Source organism: Microtus oregoni, unplaced genomic scaffold (genome assembly GCF_018167655.1).
Source record: "Microtus oregoni isolate MIOR12 unplaced genomic scaffold, Mior012 000166F_ref0000362, whole genome shotgun sequence".
NCBI lineage: Eukaryota > Metazoa > Chordata > Mammalia > Rodentia > Cricetidae > Microtus > Microtus oregoni.
In genome coordinates, this window is record NW_024544821.1 from 716412 (window position 1) to 731207 (window position 14796).

A 14796-nucleotide genomic window follows, 5' to 3' on the forward strand; every position below is an offset into this window, starting at 1 on the left:
TGACATATAACTGAGAAATCTTTTTTCTCTTCCAAACAGAGAAGCCTTGAAATAGCCATGTGGACTTGCATAGTGTCCATGCTTGTGGAACGTTACCCTGATGCAATCAGAGGAAGCTGTCTAACAGGAGAGGCTTCCTGAGCCTCCTCAGGGATCATATGAAGTTTCTCAGTGATGTTTCGATCGATGGAGGAAGAGACATCAAACAGCTGTAATGATAAACCCTAAGGTCTGTGTGCATCCCAGCCCCACTGAGTCTGGGAGCTGGCCTTGATGATAGATATATGCTTTAATCCAAAATGAAAATCTCCTGAGCACACTGATAGAAATTTTGCTGTTTTCTTCTCTTGTCAGCCTCTGTCTGTGCTAGTCTGGGCAGGCACGGAGTGATAGATCACTAGACAAATAACGCCGCAGGACAAGGCAAGCCGAAAGGGATCAAACACATAGTTAGGAAAGCAAGGCAGACATTTCAGACTTGGGGATCTCCAGGGAAGCAGCCCTCAGGCACGTAACTTGGGGAAAAGGAAGATGTGGTTAGTCCAGCTGACCTCGGCTGGTATCAGTGACCTTACCTCTGAGCCTGTGTAGCATAGGCACAGTTTCTCGCTTTTCATGCCCATCACTGCTTTACTTAGTTAACCGCTGTGTCACGTTTTCCTTGGAGCCCATGGTGAGCACATCATAAAGAACAAGATTAGAACAATGTGCTATGTCCAAAGGACACGAGAATCAGTGGTGACTGCTCTACCTGTGGTCTCTCAGTCACACCAGGCCTGAATGACAGCTACAATTGGGCTCAAGGGTTCAGACTCCCCAAGGCTTCCATCACAACAAGGAGTAAACCAGATGCTTGGTTATAGTCTTCAAGGTTTAATGTTGTAGAATCTGAGTCCTCGTTGGACCCACAGCTGCACCTCCAGCCCTCTTGGTTCTGGTGGTGCACGCCTTTAAACCCAGAACTTGGGAGGCAGGGACAGACGGGTCTCCATGAGCTCAATGCCAACCCCATCTACAGAGCAGCCCTGTCTCGAAAATCCCATCTCGGAAATGACTCCCATGGAGCCCCTGCAGGGAGTGGCATCGTTAGACTCCTATGACCTTAGCTGCAGGTAACACTCTGACCCATGGGTCTTCAGGATGATCCAGACGAATTTTCAAGACTTGAAAGCTACTTCTATTGGAACCACTGACTGTCCTCTTGGGCATGTGCAAGTGTCCTGTGGGTAACATGGCTGATAGCAAGGGACAGAAAATCCAGCCGTCAGATGTGGTCAAAGCTGTCGTTTCCTAAACGAGCACCCTATGAAGTTCAACCACACACATAGATGACGGGCCAATGTTTCCTCATCTCATCTTGCCATGCTGCATGTCCTAAATGCCCGTCTTCCTTACTCCATGAATGGTCCTGAGCCCTGCTCTCGGGGACGTGGTCAGGCTTGTTCCACACCCTGTCCCTGTGCTGCTGTTGCCTCAGAATCAACCCTGTCTTTCTATTTCGTTAGGCTCGCCATTTCAGAGACTGGAAGATCGTACATCCAAATTAAGGAGGCCCTTGGGTCACTTCCACCCCTCCTGCCTCTGCATAAACATATCTCTTTAGCACCTTCCACACCCACTCTGAGTCCTGGACAACTGCCCGATCACAAACTGATGTCTGTGAGCTTCTGCTGTACCTGTTGGTGTCGGGGTGGGGCACATCCTACAAGGCTGTCCCTTCTGACTGTTGTCCGTGAGTGTCTACTGTGCCTGTTGGTGTCGGGGCGGGGCACACCCTGCAAGGCTGTCCCTTCTGGGACCAACATGTACCTCGGCTTTCTCCACTCATTACTCATGTCCCTGCCAACCAACCATGGCTTCTCGGCCCTTCTGTCTACCACAGCCACTCACCGTCAGTCCCACAGCCCCATGGCTATCTGATATTCTACTTCACATTTCTCTCTGCATGTACTTACTGAGCTGCGATCCTTCCTTTCCCTCACCCACCCCAGTGTAGCCCTGGGACATCAGATTCCACCATCCTTACTGCATGTCAGTTTCCCTAGTACACGCTAAGCCCCATAGTGGGTGCCCAGAAAGTCTGTTAAATCAAGAAGTGAGTAGAGGAAGAAGAAGAAGAAGAAGAAGAAGAAGAAGAAGAAGAAGAAGAAGAGGAAGAGGAAGAGGAAGAGGAAGAGGAAGAGGAAGAGGAAGAGGAAGAGGAAGAGGAAGAGGAAGAAGAAGAAGAAGAAGAAGAAGAAGAAGAAGAAGAAGAAGACGACGACGACAAAAGGGACGTTTCTGCTTGATGATATTTTTCCTTGCATTTGTGTCTGTTCGTTAAAAAAATGGCTCAACCATTCAAGGCTAGCCACATAACCAAAAGGACAAATACATATACCGTACAATTCACCCATAAATAATATCAGTTCAATGGATTAATGCAGTCAAGAAGTTGTACAACCACCACTATGGTCAATTTTGGAACACTGTTATCACAGCCCTTGGCGGTTACTTCTCTTTAAGCTGTGCTCTCCTCATCCACTCTCAGTTCTGTGTGACTGCCGACTGCTGTCACCTGTGATCGGCTACTGTACCTGTTGGTATGAGGGCAGGGACACACCCTACAGGATCCGCGGATGGCGTTTCCATAGTGACCTTCCTTGCAGTGCTCACAGTGATCCCCAGCGGTGTTGTGCTGACAGTTCTGGGGACAGATGAACAGGACAGTCAGCTGTCTGTGGCATGGATCACTTTTAAGGCCACTATGGTCTTCAGTGCTGACGATTCAACCCAGAGATTCCAGTACGCTCAGTGAGCCCAGCACAACGGAACCACACCTCTACCCCAATCGCACCCAAATGTAACTCAGGTCCTCTGGCTGCATGATGATATTGGTTCTGCTGACTATATATTCCTATTTAATTGCCGTTGGTGCTGCATAAAATAGTGGTACTGAGCCGGAATAATAGCTCAGCCTGCGTCAAATTACTTGCCTGGTATGCACAAGGACCTGAGTTTGCTCCCTAGAAGCCATATTTTAAAAGCTGGTTAGGATGGTAGGTGCTTGGAATCCCAGGACTGGAGGATAAGGGTGGATGGGTAGATCTCTGGGGCTTACTAACTAACCTACTTAGCAAGCTCCAGAACAGCAAGAAACCCTGAGTCTAAAACAAACAAACAAAAATGGAGGGTGCTTAGGAAGGACACTAGTGTTTTTCTCCAGCCTTGCACACATACACCCCCCACACACACCATACACCCCCCACCACACACACCATACACCCCCCCACACACACCATACACCCCCCACCACACACACCATACACCCCCCCACACACACCATACACCCCCACACACACACCATACACCCCCCCACCACACTACCATCCCCCACAGTACAAGGGTCCCTTCATTAGGCTACAGAAGAGAAAGACTATATGCCACGGCATCATTTCATAGCTGTGGCATCTTTGGAAAGTTCCTTTAGTTCTCTAAGTTTCATTCTTTCCTGTACCAGTTTCATTGACATGACTGCGTATAAGCAGTCTCCCTAAAAGGTGCCGTTGGCAGAGCACCACTCTGCGGTGCTGTTAAGAGCATCTTAGAAAGAAAAGGGCAGGCAGGATGTGGTGGAGCAGGGCTTTAACCGGGCTCTTGGGAGGCAGAGGTAAGCAGATCCCTGGGGGTTCCAGGTCAGGCAGGGACACATAATGAGACGCTCTCTTAATCACACAGGCAAGCAAGCACAAATTAATGTGCTGGGTCCTTGGGAAGTGTGCATCCTCTCTCCTCCCTCCTGTCAGAAAGGGTCGTATCTGGAGGCTAGCCTCGTTCTCTTCATAGCTCACTGTGGTATACTGAAGGGAAATACATTTTAAATAGATTTACTATGTGGAATCTGTGAAAGAGAATAGAAAGTTATATAATTTTAGAAGATGTCCCTTAGAACTCAAGTTCCAGAGAATTAAGAAATTGTGTCTAGCCAGGCAATGATGGAGGTGTCACACACCTTTAATCCCAGCACTTGGGAGGTAAAGGCAGACAAGTTCCAGGATAGGCTTCAAAGCTACAGAGAAACTCTGTCTCAAAAAGCAAGAAAGGAAGGAAGGAAGGAAGGAAGGAAGGAAGGAAGGAAGGAGGGAGGGAAGGAAGGAAGGAGGGAAGGAGGGAGGGAAGGAAGGAAGGAAGGAAGGAAGGAGGGAAGGAAGGAGGGAAGGAAGGAGGGAAGGAAGGAGGGAAGGAAGGAAGACAAAGAAAGAAATGGGGAGGAAGGGAGGGAGAGAGAGAAGGAGGGTGGAAGAAATTGTGTTTAAGCATTTATTTCCGTAAATGCAATCATCTTCATGTCAAAGTCAGTGTCTAATGGAAGGCACTCCACAACTTTACCACCAAGAGGTCTGAGGGCAGACTGAACAGATTATGGAGAGCATGTCTTTCTGTGGGATTTTTAATCTGCTATAGCCTCTCTCTCTCTCTCTCTCTCTCTCTCTCTCTCTCTCTCTCTTTCTAAGACCTTGAGAACTAGGCCTGGTGGTGCATCTTTTTTTATGGTTTATTTAACTTTATTTTATGTGCATTGGTGTGAAGATGTCAGATCTCCTGCAACTGGATCTTCAGACAGTTGTGAGCTGCCATGTGGGTGCTGGGAATTGAACCCGGGTCTTCTGGAAGAACAGTCAGTGCTCTGAACCACAGAGCTGTCTCTCCAGCCCCCTGCTATAGCCTTTCTTGACTTCACCCTTGCCACAAAGCTTCAAACATTCCCACATACACACACGCTGAGGAAAATTCCTTGTGCTACAGACATTTGGTAACCAAAGATACCATGTATTAACGAAATGACCTGGAAAGAGACTGAGCACTGAAAGTTGTGTATGTTTTTACCTCTCTGCCACCATAGTGCTTGAACAGGGAAAGAAAATGGGTGTGAAGATTTAAATAGATTCTGAAGCTAAATTAGGAAAAGTAAAACACAAGAGGATGGGGCTTGTCTCCAACGGAAAAGACTCCTAAGTAGACAAACCCATGCTTTATGAATCTTTAAGGAACTAAAAATGATACAAAACATAGTTAAACAGTGCAGAGGTTTGAATGAGAATGCCCTCATAGGCTCATACGTTTGAGTCCTTGGTTCGCAATTGGCAGAGCTGTTTGGGAAGGATTAGGAGGTGTGGCCTTGTTGGAGGACGTGTGTCACTGGGGATGGACTTAAGGGTTTTAGTAGCCCATGCCATGTTCAGTTAGCTCTCTACTCATGGTTGTTGCCCCAGAGTGTGAGAGGGTAGGGTGGGTGTGGGTGTGTACGCATGTGTGGTAGGGTGGGTGTGTTCCTATGTGTAATAGGGTGGGTGTGTACATATGTGTGGTAGGTGGGTACAGGTGTGTATGCATGTATGGTAGGGTGTGTGAGTGTGTACATGTGTGGTAGGGTGGGTGTGTACACACATATGGTAGGGTGTGTGAGTGTGTACATGTGTGGTAGGGTGGGTGTGTACACATGTATGGTAGGGTGTGTGAGTGTGTACATGTGTGGTAGGGTGGGTGTGTACACATGTGTGGTAGGGTGGGTGTGTACACATGTGTGGTAGGGTGGGTGTGTACACATGTGTGGTAGGGTGGGTGTGTACACATGTGTGGTAGGGTGGGTGTGTACATATGTGTGGTAGGGTGGGTGTGTACACATGTGTGGTAGGGTGGGTGTGTACATATGAGTGGTAGGGTGGGTGTGTACATGGCAATTTCTTAGGATTTCCCGATTTCTGAGGATTTCCTCTGCCTCGAGGAGCCATAGTGGCCTTAGAGACAAGCAAAGACAGAACTACAGCAACAGCAAATGGAATCAAATATTTTTCACAGATAGACTGAAAAATGGAGTATGCCTCCCACAAGTTATCCTTCCATGGAGTGTACAGAATCTAGAGAAAACCCCCTTTGTTCCTTGGTGGCGTTTATAGACAATCTTGACATCCGGCTATGGTTCTGTGGTTAGATAAACATTCAGACTTGACGAGAGCATCACCACGTCACACACACCAGGCAGTTTCCAACAGAGACCTTTGTTCAGGAAGACACGTGGGCTGGAAAACAACCCATTGGTGTCTTTTAGTCTTTTTGAACTTAATAAGGTTAGAACCCAACAAAGTATTCAGTCGGGCGGCGCCTTTGGCACTCTCCTGTTCTGGCCTGCCCCAGCTTGCAGAGGAAGGAGATCCCCAGGACACACAGAGCAGGCTCAGTGTAGACCAGGACTCCACAGATGCTAGTCACATCACACAAAGCAAGCCCATGGCAGCAGAGTGAATTTCTAAAGGCCCTTGTCTTAACTGGGGGAGGCCCTGGCTATGAAATCTGATGGAACAGAACAATGAAATACAGCCAAAAACAAATAAATGAAAATGTTAAAAGGCTCTTTGGGGACAAAGGTTACTTAAACCTTTTAAAACCTTTTCTTTGTTTTTTTATTTTTATTTATTTTTATTTTGAGATGGGGGTCTCACTGTATCGACTTCTTCACCAGGAAGTTGCTATGGAGACCAGGCCAGCCTTTAACTCAGAACTTGACCTGCCCCTGCTCCCCAAGTGCTAAAATTAAAGGTCCGGAAAAAAGCTAATTTTATTGAAGAGAATCTGAACCATATTCCATAGTAAGACCCTGTTCTAACATGTAAATTATAGTCAACAAGAACTGTCAAAAAAGAAAAATAGAAAAACAACAAAAGGAACTGGGGCCTCTGTGAGGAAGGAGAGGTGAGGCCCCATTCCACCACCGTGCTTTGGTCCCTTCTTCCGCCTCTCCTGGGATCCCACTTTATCTCGGCAGCCATGAGGTGTCTGAGTGCGAATGAGTAGGAGTTGTGGCATTTCATTTGTATTTTAATAAATAAAATTTGCCTGAAGATCAGAGAGGAAAACAGCCCCACTGGTCAGCCTTACAGACCAGTGGTAACACACACCTTTAATCCCAGTAGATACAGAATCTGGGCGGTGCACACCTTTAATCCCAGCCCTAGAGAGGATTATAAAATGGGAGGAGACAGCTCCCAGTAAGCCTTATTCGGAGATTCCTGAAGGCAAGATTTTGGACTGAGGTCGAGGCAAGGGCCAGTGACTATTTTCCTTTTCTGGTCTTCAGGTTGAACCCCATTTTCTCTCTCTGAGTTTTTATTAATCACGCTTCAACTAGGCGTGAGCCATATGCCATTCTTAGCATCCCCTTTACTCCTTTTTCCTTCTTTACCCTCTTTTTTCCCCTCCATCACTGATACCCTATCTCTCTCCCTTCCCATTTTTTTTTTCAGGGAAGGTCTCCTGTGTCTCAGGATGCCCTCAGTCTGGTGGTCTGGATTAGAATGGCCCCACAGGCCCATGTATTTGCATGTTTGGTCATCAGGAGTGGCACTGTTGAGAAGGATTAGGAGGTGTGGCCTTGGAGGAGGACACATGTGGCTGTGAGCAGGTTTTGAGGTTTCAGAAGCCAGCACCAGGCCCACTGTTGCTCTCTGCCTGCCTATGGATCAGGATGAAGAACTGTCAGGCACTGCTCCAGCACCTGCCTGCACACCGCCATGCTCCCCACCACGACGATAACGGACTAAGCCTCTGAAACTGCAAGTGAGCCCCAATGAAATGTTTTCTCTTAAGAGTTGCCATGGTCACAGCACTGGGACTGTGACTAAGACAAGTTTGGATCTTCCTGCCTCCAACACCAGAGTCTGCCATCACAGTCTGGTTTATAGTGCTGGGGTCACACAGGTGAGGGCTCTGCCCACCCATCCTGTCCTCAGCACCCTGTAACAGACTCGCTGCTACTCTGACAGCCACAGTGGCCCTGTTGAAACCCGTCTCACCCCCACAAAACTGAGCCCAAAGTAACACCTCAGACTTAGTATATATATCCAGGCAAGCTTCAAGCTCCATCTACGATCCACCTATTAATATCACTTAATGAGGCAGAGGTAATAGGAATCCCATAACTGTAGGCAGGTGCTGTCTTATGAGGATGTCTGTTACAATGGAGGTAGAAGGGAAAGTATAAGCCCCTAATCCAGCCTAGTGGGTCAGAAGCCTCCTCCACGCCATAGCAATCTGCTTAGGTTTATGAGAGACTGAACCTTGACATCTTGGGGGAAAGGGGAGGAAGACTGCCTGCCGCCCCACAAGCTACTCATCTACTCACAATGCACTTCCCCGAGCCGTCCTGGCAGCGATTTGAATGTCCATTGCAATTGCAGGGGACACATCTTCCCGCAGGTGAGCTTTTGTTGTCCCGATAGTATCCAGGACGGCAACCCTATTTTTCAAACAAAAATGTTTCATCAATGCAAAGAAAAGAGAAGAATTATTTCCTAAAGTTCGTCACAATTCCAACTGTGGAGAAGTCGGGGTTTCCAAACCTCTCCCCAGGTGCTGTGTAGATTTCTGATATCAATCACCAGCCAGCTGGTTTGCTTTTCGGTAAGATTGTGCTGTGTCTTTGTGATGGTGGCAATGGGAGCTAACAGAGAAAGGAGAAGTGGGCCACGGGCCCCTCTCACACACCAGTTGTTTTGAAGGGGTTGCACATGTGAAAGTCTGGGAGTAAAGAGGAGTAAGCCTCCAGTCCCTTCTGGGGTTAAGCCAGACAACCCAAGTCCAGCAAATATCTCGCCCCTCCCCATGTACAGGTTCAGATTCGTGGGAGGGGGTGGAAGGGACATAAAGATTCTTCAATGAAGTCCATTTAATAATGGTACAATTACTGAAATCATTTCAGCAACACTCACTCCCCAGTGGTCCGCAGGGAGCCTGGGTAGAAGGCAGGTATTGAGTTCTCACATTTAAGACTGTTCACAAGAATTTGGTCCACTGTGAATACAGAGACCCAGCCCAAGAGTGTCTCTGGGTTTGGTCTTGTTTATACATATTTGGGTTTTGAGACAGGATTTCTTTGTGTAGCCCTGGCTGTCCTGGAACTCACTCTGTAGACCAGGCTGGCCTTGAACTCACAGATCCACCTGCTTCGGCCCCTACCTCTGCGTGCTGGGATTAAAGGTGTGTGTCACCACTACCCGTTAAGAGTTAATATTTTTTTTCCCATGGACTTACATCTTGTTTAAAAGATTCTATTAAGAACTTTCCAGCAGACCTTTAATCTCAGCACTTGGAAGACAGAAGCAGGAGGATCTTTATGAGTTCCAGGCAAACCAGTGCTACAGAGTAAAACCCTATCTCAAAAAAAATAAAAAATAAAAATCTAGCAGATGACTATAAACAGTGGTTTGATGCTTCCACACTCTCTAGAATCATGTGGAGTTCTGCCTGCCTTTAAAAAGGATTATAGGCAAATACCGTGGCAGAGCCAATCCATGCACAGCCCAACCCTGGACATTTCTCCTTGTTTGTAGTTCTGGTCCCCCAGACCCTCATCTTTAAAGGACCAGGAAGAATTAATATCCCAACCCCACTGGTGGATGGCAGCAAACAGCATATACATCCATAAGACTCAGAAATGGCAGTCAAGGCAAAGCTGAAATAAACAGGCCGGTCTCACTGCCCGTGTCCACAGAGGGAAGAAGTTTGGGATCTTGTGCTGCCCAGGGCGGGGGCCTCTCGGCTCCTGCCAGAATCTCCTTCCCAAATGACTGAGGGCCAACAGATCATAAAACTGCACAACACAATTTCCAATATAACACTCCTTTATGTGATTAGGAATCATGTTTAGGCAGAGAGATATATTGCAATTTTTTTTTTTTTTACTTCAAGGCTCTATATGAACAGGCTTGTTTAAAGGAGAATCAAAGTATGAGAGGAATGTTCTGGGCTGATGGCTCAGCTGAGAGACATGCCTGAATGAAATCTTGTTGGGGACCGTGTGACCATATCTACAGCAAATCAACTGAAGTGTTAACTGGCGCTGCTTTACATACATCATGTCACTTGCTCAAAATAATTATATTTGGTAAGGAACAAATTATTCAAATGAACGAATAGGTCTCGTGAGTTGAAGTCACCATATTTGGACAAAAGCTTTAATTATACCTGCTTTGGCAAAGAACAGCCTATCATGATCAAAAGCAAAATGAGCCACCTTAATGTGCTTTTAATTACAAGCAGGAAAAATGCTCTGGCCAAGTGCCAGGTCATGTGACTCGGAGAACTTGTGACTCAACTGTAACCATTTCATGCCTCCACAAAGCGAGCAACGGCATTTCACAGAAGCACACAAATCCTATGAAAGACGGGAATGCCTGTGTCCTGAACTGCAACAAAGACACTTAGACGTGACAAAGCCGTGCTTTTAAGGATGAAATCTCCAGTGACGTTTTATATTATAGGTGATAATAATGCCCCATCCACTTCCTGGGCCAATTTTGTGAGCCACAGGCTCTATTTCTCTGTAAGTATACACGCAGGGCATGTAAGGCGTGAGCAGAATTCATGAATGCTTCGTGCCTGGCAAATCACAGCATGTCCGCGAGGTACTGTACAAACTGATCGCTTTTCTCAGCCTTGGCTCTTTTTGTTCCTCAAGTTTTACTTTGTGGGTAAATTTTCTTCAAGTGAAACTTGCAAGCCTCCAGCAATAGACCCTCGTTCCAGGCTTGAGCTAGCTCCTACAGGGAGCTAATTAATAGCAACACCAATATTCCACAGCATCCAAGCTCTCGGCTGTCCAGGCATTGCATGGTGGGCTGATGTTTATGGAGCTTGTGGTTAATAGCTCAGGAGAGCAATCAGTACAGCCCGGCAATAAACCCTGCCACTCACCACAACTGGGAGGCTGCCTGCCCTCCCTTCTACTCCGTAACACCCTATCATAAAATGTCACCAAACTGGACACACTTTTCCCATCCCGACCCGAAATTTAAAGGGGCATTACCTGGCTGGGTCTGAGCTCCGTATAACTTGCTTGCAGATGGTTTTGACCTGGACGCTGAAGAAAGGCTACCCTTTGCTGCTCTGAACCATATCCCAGGCACAGGTCTAGAGCCGCCCCGAAGATCCACAGCCACGCTGTGCTCCAGGCTGACCACCTCACTGCAGGGGACATCCTGACCCCTGGGTGTCCTGCCTGGCTGCGCACAAAACTCTCTACTCCTCCTCTTATACTGCCCTTCCTGCTCAGTGCCCGGGCCTGTCTGACTCAGGGAAAGAAGGCTGTCTGCGGCAGGGGCCCCACCTTTCAACTTCACACATGACTCAGCCTACACAGAGAGAAAAACACATAACCGTTCCACAGGTAAGTACAGCCCTTGGTAATTCCTGTGAGACGGGGCAGACGTCACCTTCTACCCACCTGGCCCTGCAGACAGCCGGGCTGAGTTGCTGCAAAGCCACACCCTGACCACAGGGTGCTAACCTGCAGCTCCTCTTTGCCTCGGGCTATCTAGTTTATATTTTAAACCACTTAAAAAAGAGATGGAAGGCATTGGGCTGACTGGAGGCAACCTGTGAGCCGACTCACAAGAAAAGGAGTCTCCAGGATGCTGTGTAAGGGAGATAGTTTCTGCTTTAAGCAGGGAAGTGAAAACATTTGCTAGTTCATGTACACAGAACAGCATCGCTGTCTCCCACTAATTTTGCCAATACTGATTCTTGTTAGGAAAAGAACACATTGACGTATGGGTTGAGAGAGAAACAGTTTCATTTTGTAGTGCTTCCTAAAAAAGTGAGGATAACTTTAAACAACTCGGACCTCCTAAGAGGTAGAAAACGGGAGTGAGATTTTCCCTTTTGCATCCAGGGAATCCTTGGGATTTTCCTGCACTAGGGTGACAGTGAGACAGAAGGAGGCTCTGGCCCAGCTTACAGGAAAGGACAGACAAACACTGAGCCTTCCTACCTCTGATTTCTACATCCATGGAGCGCCCATGGTCTCCTTTGAATGCCAAGACAAGGTGCTGTCTTTGACACGTTTTGACTCCCTAAAGATCACCCAGGGGAAGATACACTTGGATGATGGGTAGAGAGAGCCCCAGCTTTGCCTGCTGCATTGCTGAACAGCAGCCAGAAAAAGCCAGACATAGATGGGCCCAGGAAATGAGGAATACCACAGCTGGGAAACTTTCCTACCTGACATGAGTCACCTGTGTAGTCAGAGGGACAGGCACACAGCTCCACAAGATGCGCTCTGGGTCCACTTCCTGTGTCGGAGGCCTCCTCCAGCCCCACCTCGCCCAGAGTGAGCCTCTGTGTCTCAGTGAAGTGGAGGCCCCGGATGTACAGTCCTTCCAGGTGGGACAGCACAGTCATCAGCTCTTCCCGGGACACCGGGGCACCATTGCCAGCGTGTCTGAAGTTTCCCTGCACAGCAAATGGAGAGGCTTCCTTAGGTAAGGTCACTTTCAGAGAGACAGGCCCTGGAATGGGTCAAATCGAAGCCATTCAGACTGTGTAAGGGAAAAAGAGCCAAAGAAAGAAAGATGAGCAGTCACACCAGGCTACTGCAGGGAAGAGGGTCTCCAAGACCAGTGTCACGCCTTTGTGAATGTGCTTTAATCTGGGAAAAAAATAAAGTCAGTGACAAAGATGCAGAAGGAAAAGAAGCTCCAGCAGGTAATATTAGCTCAACGTGCACACCTAGGACAGCAAACAATCTTTTCTTGCACACATTTTGTTTTATTAATTTGCTGCTTTGTTTGTGTGCTTGGGGGTTTTGTTGTTGTTTTGTTTTCTTTGAGACAGAGTCCAGTTAAGTAGCCTTGGCTGGCCTGGCACTCAGGATCCTTCTACCTTACTTTCCCAAGTGCCAAGATGACCAATGTGAGAAACTTCATGACTCTTCATATCATCATTGCCTGTCCTGGTACTCATTCTGTAGACTAGGCTGGCCTCAAACTCACAGAGATTCATCTGTCTCTGTCTCCTGAGTGCTGGGATTAAAGGTGTGCACCACCATCGACCAGCTTGTAATTTTATTGTTTTAAAAAAATCCGACACGAAATGTGATGTGGGAGTGTCATATATCAATCTGTTGATTTCATTGGTTAAAAAAATAAAGAAACTGCTTGGCCCTGATAGGTTAGAAAATTGGTGGGTGGAGTAAACAGAACAGAATGCTGGGAAGAAGAGGAAGTGAGCTCAGACGCCATGCTCCCCTCTCCAGGGCAGACGCGATTCAGCCAGCCACCAGGTCAGACATGCTGAATCTTTCCTGGTAAATGCACCTCGTGGTGCTACATAGATTAATAGAAATGGGTTAAGAGGCTGAAACTAATGGGCCAGGCAGTGTTTAAAAGAATACAATGTGTGTGTTGTTATTACGGGGTATAAGCTAGCCAGGCGGCCAGGAGCCAGGCTGTGGGAAGAGGCCCGCAGCTCCCTCAACAGAAATGTACCATCATATCCATTTCATTTACAGATTCTGTAGCGCAGTGGTCTGGGCTATGAGCACAACACTGCACAAGGCTGGAAAACTTGCTCATGGTTGGAAACAGAAACTCCAGGCAGACCCCTCTAGTCATGAAAAAACACACCCTACTTTCAAAGAGCTGGATTATTTTAGGAACCTCATATCAGTGAACTCACACCCTGTGTGTTTTTTGTGACTGGATACTTCTTATCAAGGAGTTATTTAGCAATGAATTTTCTGCTCATAGCTCAGATCACTGTACTAACTTTTTTGCACGTAATTTACCCTGTGTTTCTTTGCTTTGTAATTTTTCCATATGGTGTATATGTATGAGTGTATATATGTCAGAGCACATGTGGAGCTCTGGGCACAGCTTGCCGGCGCCAGTCCTCTCCACCGGGTCGATTCCTGGTATCGAACTCGGGTCTTCAGGCTTGCTAGCAGATGTCTTCTCAGCATTAGTGTTACTGAGGGTCACTTGCATGTTCTCTGCATTTGTCTTTCTGTATGCGAATCACAGTGCACTTGTGTGGTCCTCTTTCATCTATCCTATTTAGAGCTTGGGGATCTCTTGATATCTTAGTGACTCTCATCATGTTTGGGAAGTAATTGCTCCTTCAAATATTTGACTTTCTCTTTCTCATATTTCCATTGTATACGTTGGTACACTTGAGCTCCTCCAAGCTTATATCTGCCTATAAAACCACAAAAACATCATAACCTTATGGTACATTATATTCTAGGTTATGCAGTGGGGGTTTTGAGCGTTGGTCATAACAAAAAGCCATATAGTAACTGGTTTACGCTATGTAGTTTGTCATGGTCCTGAAGTTCCAAGTCCACATCAAGGTGCTGGCTGCATGAGCTCCTGGCAAGGCTCTCTTCCTGATTTGCAGATGACCATCATCATTGCATCTGTACAGGATGCAAGAAGGCAGCGCTCTGATGTGCTTTGTGTGCTGGTTTATTTGAAGTATTTATGTGTGGCAATCTGCATGTGCATGTATATGCAGGAACATGTCTCTGGAGCAGAGGAGGGCACTGCATGTGCATGTATATGCAGGAACGTGTCTCTGGAGCAGAGGAGGGCGCTGCATGTGCATGTATATGCAGGAACGTGTCTCTGGAGAGCAGAGGAGGGCACTGCATGTGCATGTATATGCAGGAATGTGTCTCTGGAGCAGAGGAGGGCACTGCATGTGCATGTATATGCAGGAACGTGTCTCTGGAGAGCAGAGGAGGGCGCTGCATGTGCATGTATATGCAGGAACGTGTCTCTGGAGCAGAGGAGGGCACTGAACACCCTACAGCAGGAGTTTCAGGAGGCTGTGAGCCACCCAGTCTTAGTGCTGGGAGCCAAACTCAGAGCCTCTGCAAAAGCAGCAATGCTCTAAATCATTGAACTTCTCTATCTCTCCAGCACTAGAGAACAGGCGCTCTCTGTTGTTCTGGCCATGAGAGACGGCTCAGTGGGTGAGAGATGG

The 14796-nt window shown here is 47.3% G+C and overlaps 1 protein-coding gene across 3 annotated transcripts in view; it reads right to left on the minus strand.

The window, feature by feature from the left end:
* LOC121445218 (laminin subunit alpha-3) overlaps positions 1–14796 on the minus strand; it is a 221174-nt gene that overhangs the window by 59988 nt on the left and 146390 nt on the right. For 2 of the 3 annotated variants that reach the window (XM_041647241.1, XM_041647240.1), the window contains exons 38-40: positions 12034–12264; positions 8159–8272; positions 2577–2686 (exon numbers count right to left, since the gene is read on the minus strand). In XM_041647241.1, coding sequence (XP_041503175.1) covers positions 2577–2686; positions 8159–8272; positions 12034–12264 — 455 coding nt within the window. Of the gene's footprint in view, positions 1–2576; positions 2687–8158; positions 8273–10840; positions 11012–12033; positions 12265–14796 lie in introns of those variants that run through there. The other variant, XM_041647242.1, reaches the window with a different exon arrangement.